The sequence below is a fragment of the Polyodon spathula genome, chromosome 1 (assembly GCF_017654505.1).
Source record: "Polyodon spathula isolate WHYD16114869_AA chromosome 1, ASM1765450v1, whole genome shotgun sequence".
NCBI lineage: Eukaryota > Metazoa > Chordata > Actinopteri > Acipenseriformes > Polyodontidae > Polyodon > Polyodon spathula.
The window spans coordinates 102387932-102405415 of NC_054534.1; the positions used below are offsets into that span (position 1 = coordinate 102387932).

Consider the following 17484-nt stretch of genomic DNA (forward strand, 5'->3'; position numbering starts at 1 on the left):
CAGACTTCCGACTTTAACATTCATACATGTATAAATCGAAACCCACACCTCTGGTGATAATTATTACATAACAGGAATATTACTGTATGATAACAAATGTTAGAATTGTATTTTTTAAAGTCGCTGTAGTAGCCGACAGTAATATATCATGTCTATTTTTGTAATTCATTTAAAAATGTGTCCCACGGTTGCGTTCTGTGAAATATTGGACATTTCTCTCCTTTCCAGTATTCATTTTTTTAAAGTTTTTTTTAAGCTATTTTCTAAGTACAATAGCTCAACACAATATTAACACCGTTAACCAATTTTATTTCTGAGTGAAAAGTTTGCAGCATTTTTGTTTTTAAACTTTTTTGTTACACAACTTGTGCTACAGACAGAATCTCTATAATTACCATGAATTCATATTGATTTTTTTTTCCTTAAACATGAGGTAAGCTTAATAATTTAGCATTTTTAGGAGTCGTTGGTAAATATTTGTTTTCACTAGTGATATGCTAAATGGATTAGAACTTTCTCTGTGGAAATTGGATTGGAAGGCCTTTACCTCAAGATTGACTGGTTCAGTTACAGGGTATCCAGCAGCAATTGAAAACCACTTCATCTTATTTCATTTTCATTTCCTGCCTGCTGGGAGACTGCATGACATAACCTTTGTTGTTTTGGTCAATTTACCAACAGGAATATGTTTACTTAGTTATACTGAACCCCTTTCTTTCCTTTAATCTGGTTAGGAAGAGTGTGAAGCTCTACCTACAAAAGATTGCTCTCTGTATCTACCTCCTCTTTCCTACTTGTCAATGTTAGTTTTAGCTGGATTAGGACAAGAACCTTGACACAGATTTAGCCTATAAATATTTAGTTTCACAGCACCTTTGTCCTGCTCTGCACCTTCCGAATTCTGGGCAAAACATGAAAACAATACTTACAACTGAGCTATGGGAATAAAGCATATTTTGTTATCAAAGTGACCAGTTACAGGAATGGGCAAGACAGAGACACAAAGGCATCATTGCTACCCTCCTGCTTACACCTTTCTGCCAATGGAGCATCGCTGGGGATTTGTTGCTGGGATTCAGTCTCGATGACAAAGAAATTCCACCTAAGGAATCATTACAGCACATCCAGAGTTGGCACCTGTGCTGTATCCTAGTACCCAAGCCTGCAAATCTTAAGTAGCTAGAGTCTAGCTAGCACACTGGAAATGTATTGTTCTAAAGGTGTGTTATTTAAAGAAAACAAGATTCTGTCTTTCTCATGGAAACCGTTGACAACTGAACAGATATCACCACATGACTTTTCAACTTTTCATTCATTGTGTGGACTTGTTTGAAAGCTATTGTTGCTAAAAGTGATACACACTTCTGAAATTGTGCATTGGCATAGGGGTGGATTAAAGATGCATTGCAAGCCTGCAATGTCCTCTTTTAAAGAAAAATCTGAATAATTATGGAATGAGGAATCATTGGTTTTCTACACACTGAAATGCTCAGTGGGTGTTTGGAACTGCTGTGACCTTTTCTTTCATACTTTGACCTTCACTGACCTCTACTGAGGTGGAGGACTGCAGATATTAGAAACAGGTCTTAATAAAGTGGCTAGGCAATGTGTATGACTTCCAAATGAATGGCCTAACCTAAACTAGATTTGGTAACACTTTGCATTGTCTCTAATTACTGTGTATTTACATAGTAGTTACATGTGTACTTACACATCATTACAGTGTTATTATGCCTAGTTACAATGTACTTAATGTGTAGGGTTAGGAATAGGGTTAACTTTAGAGTTAAGGTTAGGGTTAGGGTTATATCATGCAAAAAGATTTACAAACGAAGAACATTGTAATAGTGCATAATAACATTGTAATTATGTGTAAGTACACATGTATTTACTAAATAACTACCGTGCAAATAAACAGTAATTAGATACACTTAATGTAAAGTGTTTCCTGAAGATGACTGGCAAATAGGATTGAGGCACAAAGGGAAATTACCATAAAGGAATAGAATAATGTTAACAGTATAAAACTGGCAATAAACTACTGTTGAGCAATATATAAATTGAGCAAAGTTGTTTCTACTTGCTTGAAATCATTACAATTGAAATCCCCTTTGACCTTTCACTTGCTTTAAAATCTGGGGTCTATTATAATGTGTATTACAATGAACACTATAGTAAGTCCTAGCTTCTGTATAACAACAATGAAAAGACCAGCACAGTCATACTGTGCTGTAAAATTTGAACAGTGGCACTTTCAGGAAGTGACACTTGGGTTTCTTCCTTGGTCAGTTCTTAAGGCAAACTCTTGTGACTTAAAAATAGACGGAGCATATTTATCTTGTATCGCAGTGCTCTATTTTCCACTACAGAAGCTGAACCTTATCCCTCAACCCATCTCCTGCATATTAAAGGTGTGGTGCCAGATCAGTCTGTGAAACATAGATCCCATAGAGGAATAAAAACAGATGGTACTCAATTAGAAGATATTACACACCGTCACTCTGCTGTCTTATTTATAAAACATTTTATTTTTTTAAATTGGTTAATATTATGATATGTCTCCTTTTTCTTTTGATTGCATTTTATACTTTAATCTGGAATTTGCAGATATTTCAAAGATATATTCCTGGTTCCTAATTATTTTATCTTTTCATGAAGTTATGCCCGATATGAGGCTATTTGGCCCAATGCTGTAGAGTCAATAAGACTGTGTTACTTCCAGCAAAGGAACCAGTATATATTTGAAATATTTGCATATCTCGAATTAATAGTGACACACCCAAAGAAATCTCATCACAATAAAATGAGGATCAGTAGTAAAGGGAGGTTATGCAAATTAAGGGAGAGTTAACCAAAAACTCCTTTAATTTTCATTAAGTCACTACAGTAATATGAATATAATCCTGTGCAATTAAAATCACTGCATGCTAATGTGCGGGAGAGCTGAAGACCAATCAAACCAAAAACTCTCAACTATTAATAACATAACTAACTTGTTATGGATTATTTTGGGTGAACAATTCAAATAAGTATCTGTGTACATTAAGTTTAGAAAAACATTTGTATTTATTCTGTAATCTTAACATATGAACAAAATACAATCTTGTGAAAAGTCTTTTGTTTGCAGATATCTGCACATGTTCACACTGATGATACTATGGTAGTGAGGCAGTGCATGCTGTAATGAGACTATAACACTTTGTAGCCACATAATTGGCATTAACAGCCACAACACTGGTTTGCCCTATACAAGTGTGGGCAAACGTGGGGCTTCTTGTCCAGAGGCAGGTTGGACCAACTGTATTTACGTCTGACTTTCAGCTACGTCCAATTTAAAACTAGGAATAAGGCAAATGTAAAATGTACGCCTGTTGCACCACCAGGACTTCAGTGTGTCTTTGAGTTACATCTGGGCTTAAATCCTATGCCTTATAAAGCATACACGTGCTAAATTTCTCCACCATAAAAGTACAACTGAAAAGTAACGGAATGACATGGCTTGTCATACTCCAAAACCAGTACCAGCGAGCAATGAGGTGTGAATGGGTGTTGAGGGACAGGAGTAATCCCTTGGATATTTTCAATGACAGAGAACTGTTCAAACAATTTTGTTTTCGATGCAGAGTTCTATTTCAGTTAATTGATTAATTTTCTGACTCTTTAACTAGGGATTTCAACAAGTAAGCAAATGCTGGGGTAAATCACATACAAAAAAATAAATAAATAAATAGAAAAGCACTTTATAGCTCTGGGTTTATTTTTTTATTTTTTGTTCAAATGCAGCCCCCCTCATGTATTCACAACTATAGTGTATGTTTTGTGAGTCACAGTTCACTCTGAACATAAATGATCAGTCAAATGCTACAAATCCATAACTGTTTGTGAAAATATGTTAAGTGATTTTTGTGTTCGGAAACAAACCCTCAAACATTTGGTAATATTAATTATCATGCAGATTATATTGTTTGTAAAATGTTATCGTACACAATATATTAGAATTACGAATATAGATGTTTAATGCTTCTGTTTTAAAGTGTATATAATGCATATAAACTAAATATATACTGACTAATATCTTGGCTGTAAATATTTAAGAAAGGTACAATTTCATTCATTGCTATATCAACTTCTGGAGTCCCCATTGGCGATGGTGTTATCAATCATGATTCTGCATCTGGGGTTTAGCTACATGAGTTAAGGCCGGAAGCATTAAACATTTATTTATTTATTTAAGTCATAAAAAATGAAATGGATAAAGTCAGGATCCACAAGAACCACAAGACATGTGACCGAAGGAGTTCAAATTAAATTACCCACAGAGAATTATTAAACCGATGAAACCCCACTAACTTACTGTTGGTGGCGGAGCCCGACTGCATGTGTAACTTATGAATTAGCAAAAATAAGCCGCACATGCATGAAGACAAATTTAAATAACTCATTAAATTGCTTAACAATTTTTAAATGCTATCTGCCTGCCCGATATGGTGTTTAAGCACACAGCCATTTATTTGTTATTTTAGCAAAAACTTGAATTTGTCGTGATTCTATAACTTAAAAAAACAACTCACATGAACACGGAGAATATGAAATGCCATCCTGATCCATCTGAACTGGCAGAGAAAACATACCCCTCAATATCGAGTTTAAACTCTTACTGATAATATTGTTGTAATTCCTTGTACCTTTCCAAACTGTAGTGGAACAGCCCTTTAATTCCAGTTGCCTACTCTTGGTCTAGAAGGTGTACATCTACTAATTGTTTGCCCAGCAAATCTATCAGAGGTGTGAAGATGGAAGCAATCATTACACACCAAAGTCCCAAAACTGAATGCAAATAGGGATAGAGCTGTATGTGAGCACATCCTGTAGGTAGAGAAAAAAAGATTTTACCTTCTTATAATGCTTTATGAAAACAATGATTTCAGTCCAGTACCATACAGTGGCTGCATATTTCTGTTAAGTCAAACTTTCCAGCAAAATATCCAGTTAATGTGCAAATGTTAAGATTAAGTAGAAAGACTAACTGATAAGAACCTTTTGAAGAATATTAAATAAATATATACACCTTCATTTCGATATACTTGGATATATAGATATTCACCCATTGTAACAGTTGAATCTACATATTGTCTGCCTGTTGGACTCCTTGGTTACAATTCATCGCAATTGGAACGCTAGCTATGGAATGTTACACCCACACCTTCTAAAAGTATTAACAGAAATGATTAGGTGTAGACTTTGTTGATATGTTACTGATCTGTCCTTGCCTGTTGAGGCAAATTCTGTTCTCCCTTTAAGCTGCAGATGTAGTTTGTACAAGAAGGCTGTTACTTTGAAAATATAAACTCTATCAACTGGTTTCACAAACTGCTATGGACAACTCAATGTTACCTTAAAAAGCTAGTCCAATATCAGTGCTAACCAGGATCTGGGAAACTGGCCATATACATTCAATCCACCTTTTTGTCGGCAGGACTAATTTTCGCTTCGAATTGTCATGGGGACGAATTGAAACGGGATGAATTGACGAGGGGGAATTGACGTGCTTCCTCAAAAAACCCTCCCTCAACCTGGCTGACATCTAATTTCCATCACATTTCCAATCTCCCTTTTCTCTCCAAAACTCTCAAAGGCTGTAGCTAGTCTCACGGATAACAATCTGCTTGAATCTCAATAGTCTGGCTCCTGGACGCATCACAGTACTGAAACTGGTTTGCTCCAGATTGTGAATGCTGATGCTGGTGCTCCCTCTGTGCTTGCCCTCCTTGACCTAACAGCCACTTTTGACACCATAGATCATGGCATTCTTCTTGACTGCCTTCTGAAGTATGCTGGGATCTCTGGAACCTCTCTGGGTGTCCACTTACCTATCCGGATGCATGCAGTTTATTTTCTATGCTGGATGCAGTAGTGCCGTAAACCCAGTCACTTGTGGTGTTCCCCAAGGATCTGTTCTTGGGCCTCTTCTCTTCAATATCTACACACTTCCCTTGGGTCACCTCATCGGCCAACACAGCCTCATGTTTCACTCCTATGCTTATGACACCCTACTTAAAACTCAACCCTGGTAACCCCTCTGCCATGGTCTGGCTCTCGGCTTGCATTCAAGACATCGAGGCCTGGATGTCTGCCAGTTTTCTTCAATTGAACACTAGCAAATCTGAGCTCCTTCTAGTAGGATCTACAACTCAACTTAATAACCTAATTATAGCTGCTTTGAACCTCGGAAACTGTCTGCTGCTGCCTTCCTCCACAGTATGAAGCCTTGGTGTATTTCCTGACAGCATTGTTTCCTCTGATGCCCACATCTCCTTCGTGATCAAGTCTTCCTTCTACCATCTTCGAAACATCTCCAAAGTCAGTCCCTACCTTTCCTTCCTGGTTGTGGAGATATTTTGTCTGCATTTGTCTCGACTCGACTACTGCAACTATCTATATGGTGGTCTCCCAGCATGCACCATAAACAGATTGCAGCCAGTTCAGAATACCACTGCCAGGATCCTTACCAGGTATAAAAAACGCGATCACCTCCCACCTAGTCCAACTGCACTGGCTGCCTGTAAAGTTCAGGATTACTTTCAAAACTCTCCTACTCAACTACTATTTCCTTCATCACACAGGTCCTGAGTACCTCCTCAACTTGCTGACCTGTAATGTCACTGCCAGCAAGCTGAGGTCCTCTGACTCTAACCTGCTTGTTATCCCCAAGCAAAAGTGCACCAAACTTGAAAAACGCTTGTTTAGCTTCATGGCTCCGACTCTTTGGAATTCTTTCCCAACTTTGGTGCATGATGCTCCCACTGTAGCTTGCTTTAAATCAACTCTCAAGACCCACCTGTTCTCTCTTGCTTTCTGTGCTCTTTCCTGCTGTGTTGCTGCTACTATCATATATTATGCACTTTTTTTTTTTTTTTTTTTTTTTACTGTATATCATGCATTATACATTTCTCTGTATTTAAAGTATTATGGATTTTCTTGTTGTTACTGCATCTTATAAAGCACTTTGTGATGGTGGTCCACTATGAAAGGCGCTATATAAAATAAAAATTGATTGACAGATGACTGAAATAGCCGACACCATAAAAGTGTAACATTACCAAAGCTAATAAAAGACCAAATGTGGTGACATGAAAATGTAAACTGTATAACAGAAAAATAATAAAAAGAACAGAGAAAATGTCATATTAATGCCAGCGTATTACCCTGAATAAACTGCAGCATAGCCGCAGACCTCGGCTTTACCTGCAACATGGATTTGAATACATATTTCAAAGTTTTCTAGGTACAGTTCCAAGGTGGAATGCTGTTCATGTCTTCATGTGATTGTTACTGTGTACAAACATATAGCTGTAGAAAATAAAGCTTTGGCTAATCGTCAGGGACTGATTCACCTCACTGACCTAGAGAAGCCCCTGAGCTCAACCGGACACCTGCACAGCTGGCCTTTGTCCTTCAGGGGCCTGTAGCTGCTGGTGTTAAGAGGCTGATTGGTTTGGCAATGTGATCAGAAGACGTCCACTGACGTTCATTTCTCATGAGCTGCTGTGGGGGTGTTACTGCGGTGAGCAAACATTCTAAATTGGGGAGCAAAAAAAAAGAGGTAAAATGCTCTGTTGATACATAATGTCTAATATGCAAATGTCACCACCCTGGTACTATTCAGCCAATGTGTCACCTGGTAGCTGTCAGCTACAGCAAAACTGAGTGGTTGTTAATATTGGGGAAGCAATACAGTGGCAATACATACAAGGAACACAGAACAGGTGAAATACCCTTTTAAAGAGGCAAACATACTTTAAATCAAAAGGGTTAAAATAATACAAATGGCCAAAAGATTGAAAACAATAAAAAGTCCACAGTCACAGTCCTTTCTCCATGTCCTAACAAAATGTCCACATGTCCTTTCTCCATGTCCTAATCATTGAGATTATGATCTGAGGTTTCAGAAACATTAAAGAGAAAGTTGGAACGATATATAACTACAATATAGCATTGCATTTACATTCTGACAATTTTTCTTTTTTTTTCAAATATAGTAGTCGCTAATTAATTTTACCCTGCTTTTGTCCCGATTTGACATATTCAATTGTATTTTAAGCTCAGCTCACCCCTACACTGACTCAGGAGCAGCGAAGATGAACACACGCTGTGCTCCGAAGCGTGCGCCATCATCAGACAGCTGTTTTTCACCCTGCAAGTCTACAGGGGTTGCTGGCATGCGGTGAGCCAAGAACACCTTGACCGACCTAAGCCCTCCATCCCCTCCAAGCGGCGCTCGGCCAATTGTGTGCCGCCCCCTTGGAGCTCCTGTCCACGGTCAGCAGTGGAATAGCCTCATCTTGAACCTGCAACCTCCAGGCTATAGGGGTATCCAGGTATGTCTGGGTTTAGCTGAGAGACAATAAAGTATAGGGGGTTGTCCGAATACTCTGCAAGCTTACGTTGATTCTTCACTCCCCATCTTTTCAGCAATACTCTCTCCCCTGGTAACAATAGGGCACTACGGCCAGTCTTGTCATAGCCACGCTTCTGTCTGTGGCTTCTTCAGAGAGCTTCCCTGCTTTTTGGTAGGTAAGGTTGTTTCTGATGATGCTGCTGCAGCAAACTTGTTTTTATTTCTGGACCCGCTGAGAACGTGGTGCCAAGCACCATATCCACGGGTAAGCAAGCGTGACGGCCAAATTTAACAAAAAATTGAATGTATCCTGTTAAACTGTGAATGCTATTGTTATACAGAAATATTAGCTCCTGTATGTACTAGGTCCAGTTGGCATTTTGTTCTGTTTCTAGGGTCCCCAAGAGATTAAGCAGCGTTCTGTTGAATCTTTCACAAATCCCATTTCCCTCAGGATGGTACAAAATAGTATGGCTCTTGTTTGCCCCATACATTCGGCAGAGTTCCTGTACAACAGAGGATTTGAAATTTGCTCCCTGATCAGTGTGAAATTGTTGGAGGCACCCAGACAGCTGGATGATGAAGTGCCAGAACACTCTGGCTGTGGTCACGGCAGTCTGATCTTGAGTGGGAATGGCCCAGGCAAACTTTGTAAAATGGTCCATAATTACAAAAATGTTCTGATAAATCGTCAGAGGAACAATCCAGGGACAGAAAGTCAGAATGGAGTCTGTGCCTTAGACTGCGCCACAGGAGCCTTCCTCAATTCACAGCGAGCACAAGCATTGCAGTGTTCTGGGACTTCCTTAGTCAGTCACTCCCACTAGAACCTCCGCCGGATATAACTTATCCACCTGAAAGTGCCCAGCCTTCTCATGGCAAAACTTCCACATTTCATCTTTTAACTGAGCTGGCAGAAGTTGCAACACCAGTTCCAAGCTACGTGTCTCTCAAACTAATTGCCAAGACGTGTTTGAATCAGCCAGTGTTACAGAATAAAGATTTTTCCTATGCATAACTTTGAAATTATATTGTACTGATTCAAAAGTTCAACAAATAATGAATTTGGAAGACAAACATCCTCCTTAAAGGAAAAATAATGTCCAAAAAACAAATAACTCAAAAGTGTCTGAACTGTTGTCTGAAGTTTGATTTGGTACCAGGAAAATCGGTGCCAGAACAGGTCAAACACCAAAAATACACAAAATCTAAATGAGGCTTCTGTACAGGGTGCTTGTTTAACCCTGATATAATAAATAAATAAATACATAAATAAATAAATGAGACTTCTGTGCTTGTTTAACCCTGATACAATAAATAAGCAACCTATTACATGAATAATGGTAATAATCCCAAACAGTCAGAAACAGCGCAGTAATATAGTAGGTATATAGTAATATCCCTCCCCAATAGAGGATCTGCCCCAGCTCTTCCTTGGGTCCTGTCACACTTGGAGCTCCAGTCAGGAAATGAAGATAAAAGGGAGGCACTGGGAAAACAATTGGATTAGACGCTGCCGCTGCCCTCAGTGTAAAAAGAATAATTGTATTCAGTGAATAATTAAGTTTAATCATGTTTTTAGATAACTGGGTACTTTCAGACTGGAAAAATGGTAGATTAGAATAACAGTTCTGTTTCTAACAACCCAAACGAGTAGGACTTCTCTGTCTCTTCTTAGCTGACCAGGAAACGTTCCCCTCAAAAACCACTGCTCTCCTCCAAACACTGTTCTTCAAAAAACCACACACCAAAATCCACCCACCCCCTCTAAGGAAGTAATCGTCGTATTTAAAGAACTCACAATTAAGGTACTTAAAAACAGTAATGAAACCGATTAAGCCTAAAATGCCATTTGCCAAGTCCATTAGAAAACACCTGAAACTAATTAGGATTTCAATTTGAAAGTTAAGGAAAGAATCAATCTGATAACCAGAGAGAGAAACCGGTGCAGAGATGACAAATATAACAGTATATTGACACTAAATTGATACAGCTTCTCCAAATTTTACTTTATGAACCTAAAAAGCCCACATTATCAACTAGGACAAAATATTTTATTTAGCAATTGAATAGCAAAATACTTTAACTGGGCCAGGTATTCTGATACTCAATTAAGAGCAGCAGAGAGCAAATTACTTATGCTGTGTCAATGTAGCTGATGCTACAAATGTAGAGGGTAAAGGGCAAGGGGAAATCTTCAAAATTGAAGACTGGGGCATTAATTAAATTATTATAAGCTACTTCAAACTCGGAAGTCCAAGCACACAACACAGTGTTCTTTCTCGTTAGGGAACCCAACTAACAGCTCATGCAGGAGTGCTGCATTTTTGGGCAAAACCTGAATGAATAGCCTGCAAAGCCTAAAAAAGTTACAGTTACTGTACTGGGCTGGGACCAGTATCGTACAGCTCTTACTTTCTCTTTGTCTGGAGCAATGCCATCCTCCGAGATGACGTGGTCCAGATATTGTACTTGGCTCTCAAACAGATGACATTTGTTGGGCTTTAGCTTTAGACAATGCTGGGCTAGCCTCCAGAAGACAAATTCCAGGTGCTGTAGATGGGAAGCAAAGCCATTGAAGAACACAATCACGTCATCAACATAAATCAATAGAGTCTCAAAGTTTTTCTCAACCAGATAGTGTTCTATAAGATGGTGGAAGGGTGCAGGGGAATTGCAGAGACCAAACAGCATGCAGTCAAACTCGTACAAACCCAAAGGGGTTGTAAATACAGTCTTCTCTTGGTCCTCTGAGTCCACTTCCACCTGCCAGTATCCACTCACCAAATCTAGGGTTGAGAAAAAGCATCACAACAGTCAGCTATTCTTCTATCCTAGGTAGAGGGAAACCATCTTTATGTGTAACAGCTTTAAATTTGCAGTAGTCTATGCAAAACCTTAAAGTACCATCTTTCTTCCGCACCAATATAGTGGGAGCTGCCCATGGACTCTTGCTCTCCCGAATGATGACAGCCTCCAACATGCCCATAGAAGATAACGTACCTCTTACTTTTGGAGGGATCTGATGATATCGTTCCCGGAGGGCTACAGCATCGCCAGTAAGAATCTTGTGAAGGATGGAATCAGTGCACCCATAGTCCTCATCATGACTGGAAAATACTGCTTGGTGTCACTGCAGAAGATCTATCAGCTGATTCGGCTCTTCTTCAGTCAGGCTAGCACCACTAAGGTCCACTGGATCAGGGACAACTGTATTTCCATCACCGCTTGCAGCAATCTGCTGAAGGCACACCTCCACCACCCCAGGCTCAGCAGGTAACATACTCACGTCACGATTGCTATAAACCTTTTCAGGTTCCACTAAAAACAGTTCTCCCAGCTTCTGGAAGCACTGTACATATACAGGGCTATCTCCATCACTTCAGACTTTCACTAAGATGTTCCCACATTTCACTGTGCCCAAGACCTTGCCCACCAGGCCCTGGCCTTGCACAAGCAGAAATAAGGACTTCACTCTGGGGTGGAATTTTAACATTATAAGGTGCTCGAGCGTAATCAACCCAACCATTTGGAAGAGGGAAGCTTGTCTCTTGCTTACAGACATGGAAGGCATGCTGTCAAAATTTCCGTTCCGAAGGGGCGGCACCGACTACTGGAGCGGTCAAGTTTGTAATTCCTTGTTGCAACAGTGGATCCCAACATTCACAGATAATATTCACGCCCAACAGTCCTGGTGCTCAAATGAGACAGTTATCCTTGACTATAATGATGCCACATTTAGTCAGACTTATATCTCCAACTCAGACAGCCATCTCCACATAGCCAACGTACGGAATGCTCAAACCATTCACTGCTTTCAGGGCTAACCAGGCAGGAGAGTCTTGCAGCCGCACTCTCACAACAGTGCTGGACATTTGTTTTCTGAACTGTTGTAATATAATTAAGCTTTCCTGCTTATTTTAATGCCAGCAAAGAGCCAAGCGAATTTTATAAACATTATGCCAGGTTTGAAGTGTCTTCAGGTGCTTTACTTACTATTACAGCAACAAGAGTCTGATTGAAAATCTTGGCTTTAACAAAAATAAAAAAAGAATGTTGGTAATATGTATTAATTTACAGCATAATATTTATGTTCAAATGCCATGTTTAATTTGATAAAAAGTGGTGAAAAAATGAAATTGGCCATTTTTGAAAAACGGAATTTGCTATTCCCCAGAATGGAAAATCACTAGCCTAGAAAGCATGTTTAGAGGTGGCAGGTTCTCATATTTCAACAGCTATGAGACAAGCATATGGCAGGTGATGTTTCCTCCAGTGCTAAAACGTCTTCACTCATCAATTGTGTTGCTTAAGATCAATGCCCAATCCGCCAACAGCACAGCGTATTTGTTTAAAAGGAGTGAATGGAGAGCCATACTGAAATGTTTGTTTACCAAGCTGTAGAGAAGGCTTACTTCTTAATGCATAATTAATGTGTAATTCTAACTACTGTACACCCTCACTCCACAGTTAGTTATAGGTTTGGTGTTTTCATTCCTCATTAAATAAACCAATATATACAGTAGGCTACTCCTGGATTTCCACCTACAACCAGAAAAATGATATGTAACTAGCAGTCTGTCAACAAATCCATTCATTTCAATTTCATGTTAAACCACAGATAAAATGACAGGATGTTTAACACAGGTGACAATCTACATTTCAAGAACCCTGTCTCGCTGGTTTTAATTGTTATTTAAAATTGTGTTTCTGTTTTAATAATGTTTTCCTTTTAATGGGAATTCTACATTTCCAGTAGCACACTGTGATGGGAAATATGCCCCCCCCTCCCCAAATATTCAAGCCTTGTCATAAACGTTGACATGGAGGGCTATTTGGAAAACAAGATTATCATCAAACTATAAAAATAAAAGTCTATTTCGACACATTGCACACTGTCTCTGAGCATGAGTGGGTCTGAACTCTTTTTCTTAACCTAGATTATTATGACCTCATGCCTTGGACTGTCAACCGTTTTATAGTCCAGTCTGAACTCTGACTGTAATATGTAGTATCAGTTTATCATTAAAAGCACCCTTTCATTTGTAAACATCAGGTGGTGAATCTCTAAAGCAGGTTAACAAGAAAAGTGTCCAATGACTCTACAGCAAAATGGCAATGATATGCATTGATGGATTTTGAAGTCACTATAGTCATTTGTTATAACTTCACCCATCATTTGTCAGGACATATATTGAGTCTATAGTATATCTAAACCAATGATGGAAACCACAGTTACCAGTATCGTGTACTCGATATCCACCCTGGTATGAGTTTCTATCTTTAGTGGAATTTCCTATATCAATCAACTTTGTAAACATTTCCTCACTTCTTCCTGCAGTTGATCCTAAGGTTGTCTTATTTATCATTTTAGGAAACACAGCCTAGAGTATAAAAAACCCTTTGTTGCCAGCAAGTAATTAAACATTCTTCACTAAATAAGTTTCCTTATAATTCGACATTAATCAAACCTATCAGCACAATTTCAACATTAACCAAACCTATCAGCATGATTCCGACATTAACCAAACCAATCAGCACGACTTTGACATTAACCAAACCTATCAGAATGACTCAGACATTAATCAAACCCATCAGAATGACTCCGACATTAATCAAACCTATCAGCACGACTCAGACATTAATCAAACCTATCAGCAGCATGACTTCAACTTTATTCAAACCTATTAGAACAACTCAGTCATAAATCAAGCCAATTAGCACAAATTCAACATTAATCAAACCTATCAGCATGATTCAGGCATTAATCAAACCTATCAGCAGCAAGACTTCAACATTAATCAAACCAATTAGAACAACTCAGACATAAATCAAACCTATCAGCACGACTCCGACATTAATCAAACCTATCAGCACGATTTCAACATTAATAAAACCAATCAGCACGACTCAGAAATTAACCAAACCTATCAGCATGACTTCAACATTAATCAAACTAATCAGCATGACTCAGACATTAATCAAACCTATCAGCACGACATCAACATTAATCAAACCAATCAGCACGACTCAGACATTAATCAAACCAATCAGCACGACTCAGACATTAATCAAACCAATCAGAACGACTTCAACATTAATCAAACTAATCAGCATGACTCGGACATTAATCAAACCTATCAGCACGACATCAACATTAATCAAACCAATCAGTACGACTCAGACATTAATCAAACCAATCAGAACAACTTCAACATTAATCAAACCAATCAGCACGACGTCAACATTATTCAAACTGATCAGAACGACTCAGACATTAATCAAACCAATCAGCACGACTCAGACATTAACCAAACCTATCAGAACGACTCAGACATTAATCAAACCTATCAGCATGACTCAGACATTAACCAAACCTATCAGAATGACGCAGACATTAATCAAACCTATCAGCACAACTTCAACATTAATGCTGGAGTTATTAATGTGGACAATTTAATCTATTTGGGAAGGTCCTCATTGAGGTGGCCTGCTGCATTAACCTCTAACACAAACAAACAAAAAATACATACTTGTGAAACAAATCTGGGTAGTCTTTTCCCTAAATCATTAGTAAATGTAAAAACATTTTGGTAACACTTCACATTAAGTGTCTCTAATTACTGTGTATTTACATAGTAGTTACTTAGTAAATACATGTGCACGTACACATAATTACAATGTTATTATGCATAGTTACAATGTACTGAATATGTCATTTTTTTGCATCATATAACCCTAACCCCCTAACCCTAATTCTAATCTTATTTTGATACAATTGTTTAGTTACACATATCATGCAAAATATTTACATGTTAGGTGCATTGTAATTATGCATAATGACATTTTAATTATGTGCAAGTACACATGTATTTACTATGTAACTACTATGTAAATACACAATAATTAGAGACATTAATGTAATGTGTAACCAAATCTGTAACATGATATTAATATTGGAAACATAACCATACTCTCCTCTTGATTTTGATTTCTGACCTTTCAAACTGGGCCACCTCTGTAATTACTCCATAGCTGTTTCAAACTGCAATCCTGCTGCACATAATGCATTGTGGTTAACTGCAAAAAGGTCTACAAGGCAATGTGAGCAAGAGAAAGAAAACTCATTTCTAAACTTACAGACAGCAAGGCAATGCTTTTCAGACCTGACTGGGCTTTAGTAACCTCTGGTCTTTTTCTCAGTTGGATAAAAGTCTATATTTCTCCAGGTGCATTTATCAATGTCATGAAATTCCCTGACAGTATGTGATGAAGTCATTCCCTACACACTTATCTTTTTCAATCAACTAAATGAGAGGACAGTAAGGACTGTCACATCAACCTTTGTGCGTCAGGCATTAGAGTATCTATTGTATATAGGTCTACCATAATGAATGGCTAGAATTGCCTTGCCTGCCAGGGTGATGTTTTTAGATATTACTACTCTTTGGCCAGTGTTTATATGCATTGTACACCTACAAATAAAAATAAGCTAAAGAATTCAAGTTGAGTTTGTGTTGGGGGAGTAGAGGTTGGGTAATTGGTGATGTTGGAATCAGCTTGATTCCGTCATCACCAATCACCTATATTTTTGCCATAGCAACTTATTAAGGGCTTCCATAAGGAAGAACTTACCTCTATTGCACAGTCAGTATTTTGCCTTTCTCAAGGAATGCCACCCTTCTGATTTCAATCAGGACATGGTAGCGCTGGAAGTAAAAATACAAGTGGCATACTGACATAACAGGGCGTGAAACTTGCAGGTCAAGTTTCTTTTAAGTAGTTAAGGTATTTAGTGTACATATTATCCCCCAGAATATGTGTGTTCAAAATAAAGGTATGAAGTCATGTTTTGTCTGGTCGTGTTTCAACATAATCTTTTTGTTTGAACAATACTAGTGGCAGGCTGACTAATCCGATGAACAGGATCGCCGACACTGTTGTTGTGAAGAATGGTTGTTTTTTTGGCATTGATTTTGGCCGTTGTAAAAAATGCTAATTTTCTTACTCCTAAATATTGCATCCTAAAACATATCATTACAGTACACTTTTGTCATTCATGGGTGATCAATTACCCACTGATTAACATTACTACATGCAGTATTCTCCCTTTGTAATGCTGCAGTTGAGATCCATAGGTAAGAGACCATGAAATTTGTGCATCAACGAGAACATAAGTCCTAGTGTAATGACATTATAAATCCACACCACCTACTCGATATATCACGGGTGTCATGGTCCAATATAAATCCGCTACATATTGAGGGCAGCGATATAGAGAGAGAACCATAGAAAAATAAATAGGCTAACAAATGCTGTGTAACCACTCCGTCGTTTTACACCAGGGTCCAATATAAATCCTCTATGCAACCCGCTTTTTAACCCAAACCCTAACCCTAATCCTAATCCTACTGTACAACCACTCCTTCATTTTATTGGAGGCATCGGGGTCCAATATAAATCTTCTACACAACCCTCTTTTTCTATTTTTTTGTATAAAAAGCATCTCACCATTTTAATTTGTACTGCAGAGGGTATTTGCTTCTCATCAACTTAAGTCTCCAATTATTTTCATGAGTCTTCCTCTCCTTTCTCAAATGCACAAACCCGCTGCATTAAAAGAATCCATTCACAGCATAGGAGGCTTGTTGCTAGGGAGCTGACGTCACTGCTTTATGACTTTTGCTTGTGCATTGCTGCCACATGTGAACACCTCATTGGCTAAAATAAAATCGCTTCAGCAAGTAGATATTTAATTTGTTTTGTGTTATTGTGCAATACGTGTGTATATGATAACAGTACGATATTAATGCGTTGTTTTTAATTGTTTTCTATAGCTTTATTTGTGATGTGCAGTACAAAATAAAACAAACAGTAATTCTAAGTGAAATTGCTTATGTATATTGCAGCTAAGGCATGCTCAGTTAGTCTGTAATAATGGGGAGCCGGGGATTATCTATATCTGCAATATATTATATATATAGATATATATATATATATATATATATGTCCTTATATATATAGGCTCAGTTTATGCGATATATATCCAGTCCGATATATATCCGAGTCCGCAAATAAAGTTAACC

General features: G+C 38.2%; 1 protein-coding gene across 1 annotated transcript in view; it reads right to left on the bottom strand.

Annotated features, from left to right (window-relative positions):
• The window catches only part of LOC121328294 (monocarboxylate transporter 2-like), a 65300-nt gene extending 53919 nt beyond the window's left edge, over positions 1 to 11381 (bottom strand). Inside the window, exons 1-2 of the mRNA XM_041272940.1 lie at positions 11306 to 11381; positions 10814 to 11187 (exon numbers count right to left, since the gene is read on the bottom strand). Of these exons, the coding sequence (XP_041128874.1) occupies positions 10814 to 11187; positions 11306 to 11381 (450 nt within the window). The remainder of the gene's footprint in view (positions 1 to 10813; positions 11188 to 11305) is intronic.
• Between the last annotated feature and the right edge of the window lie 6103 nt (positions 11382 to 17484).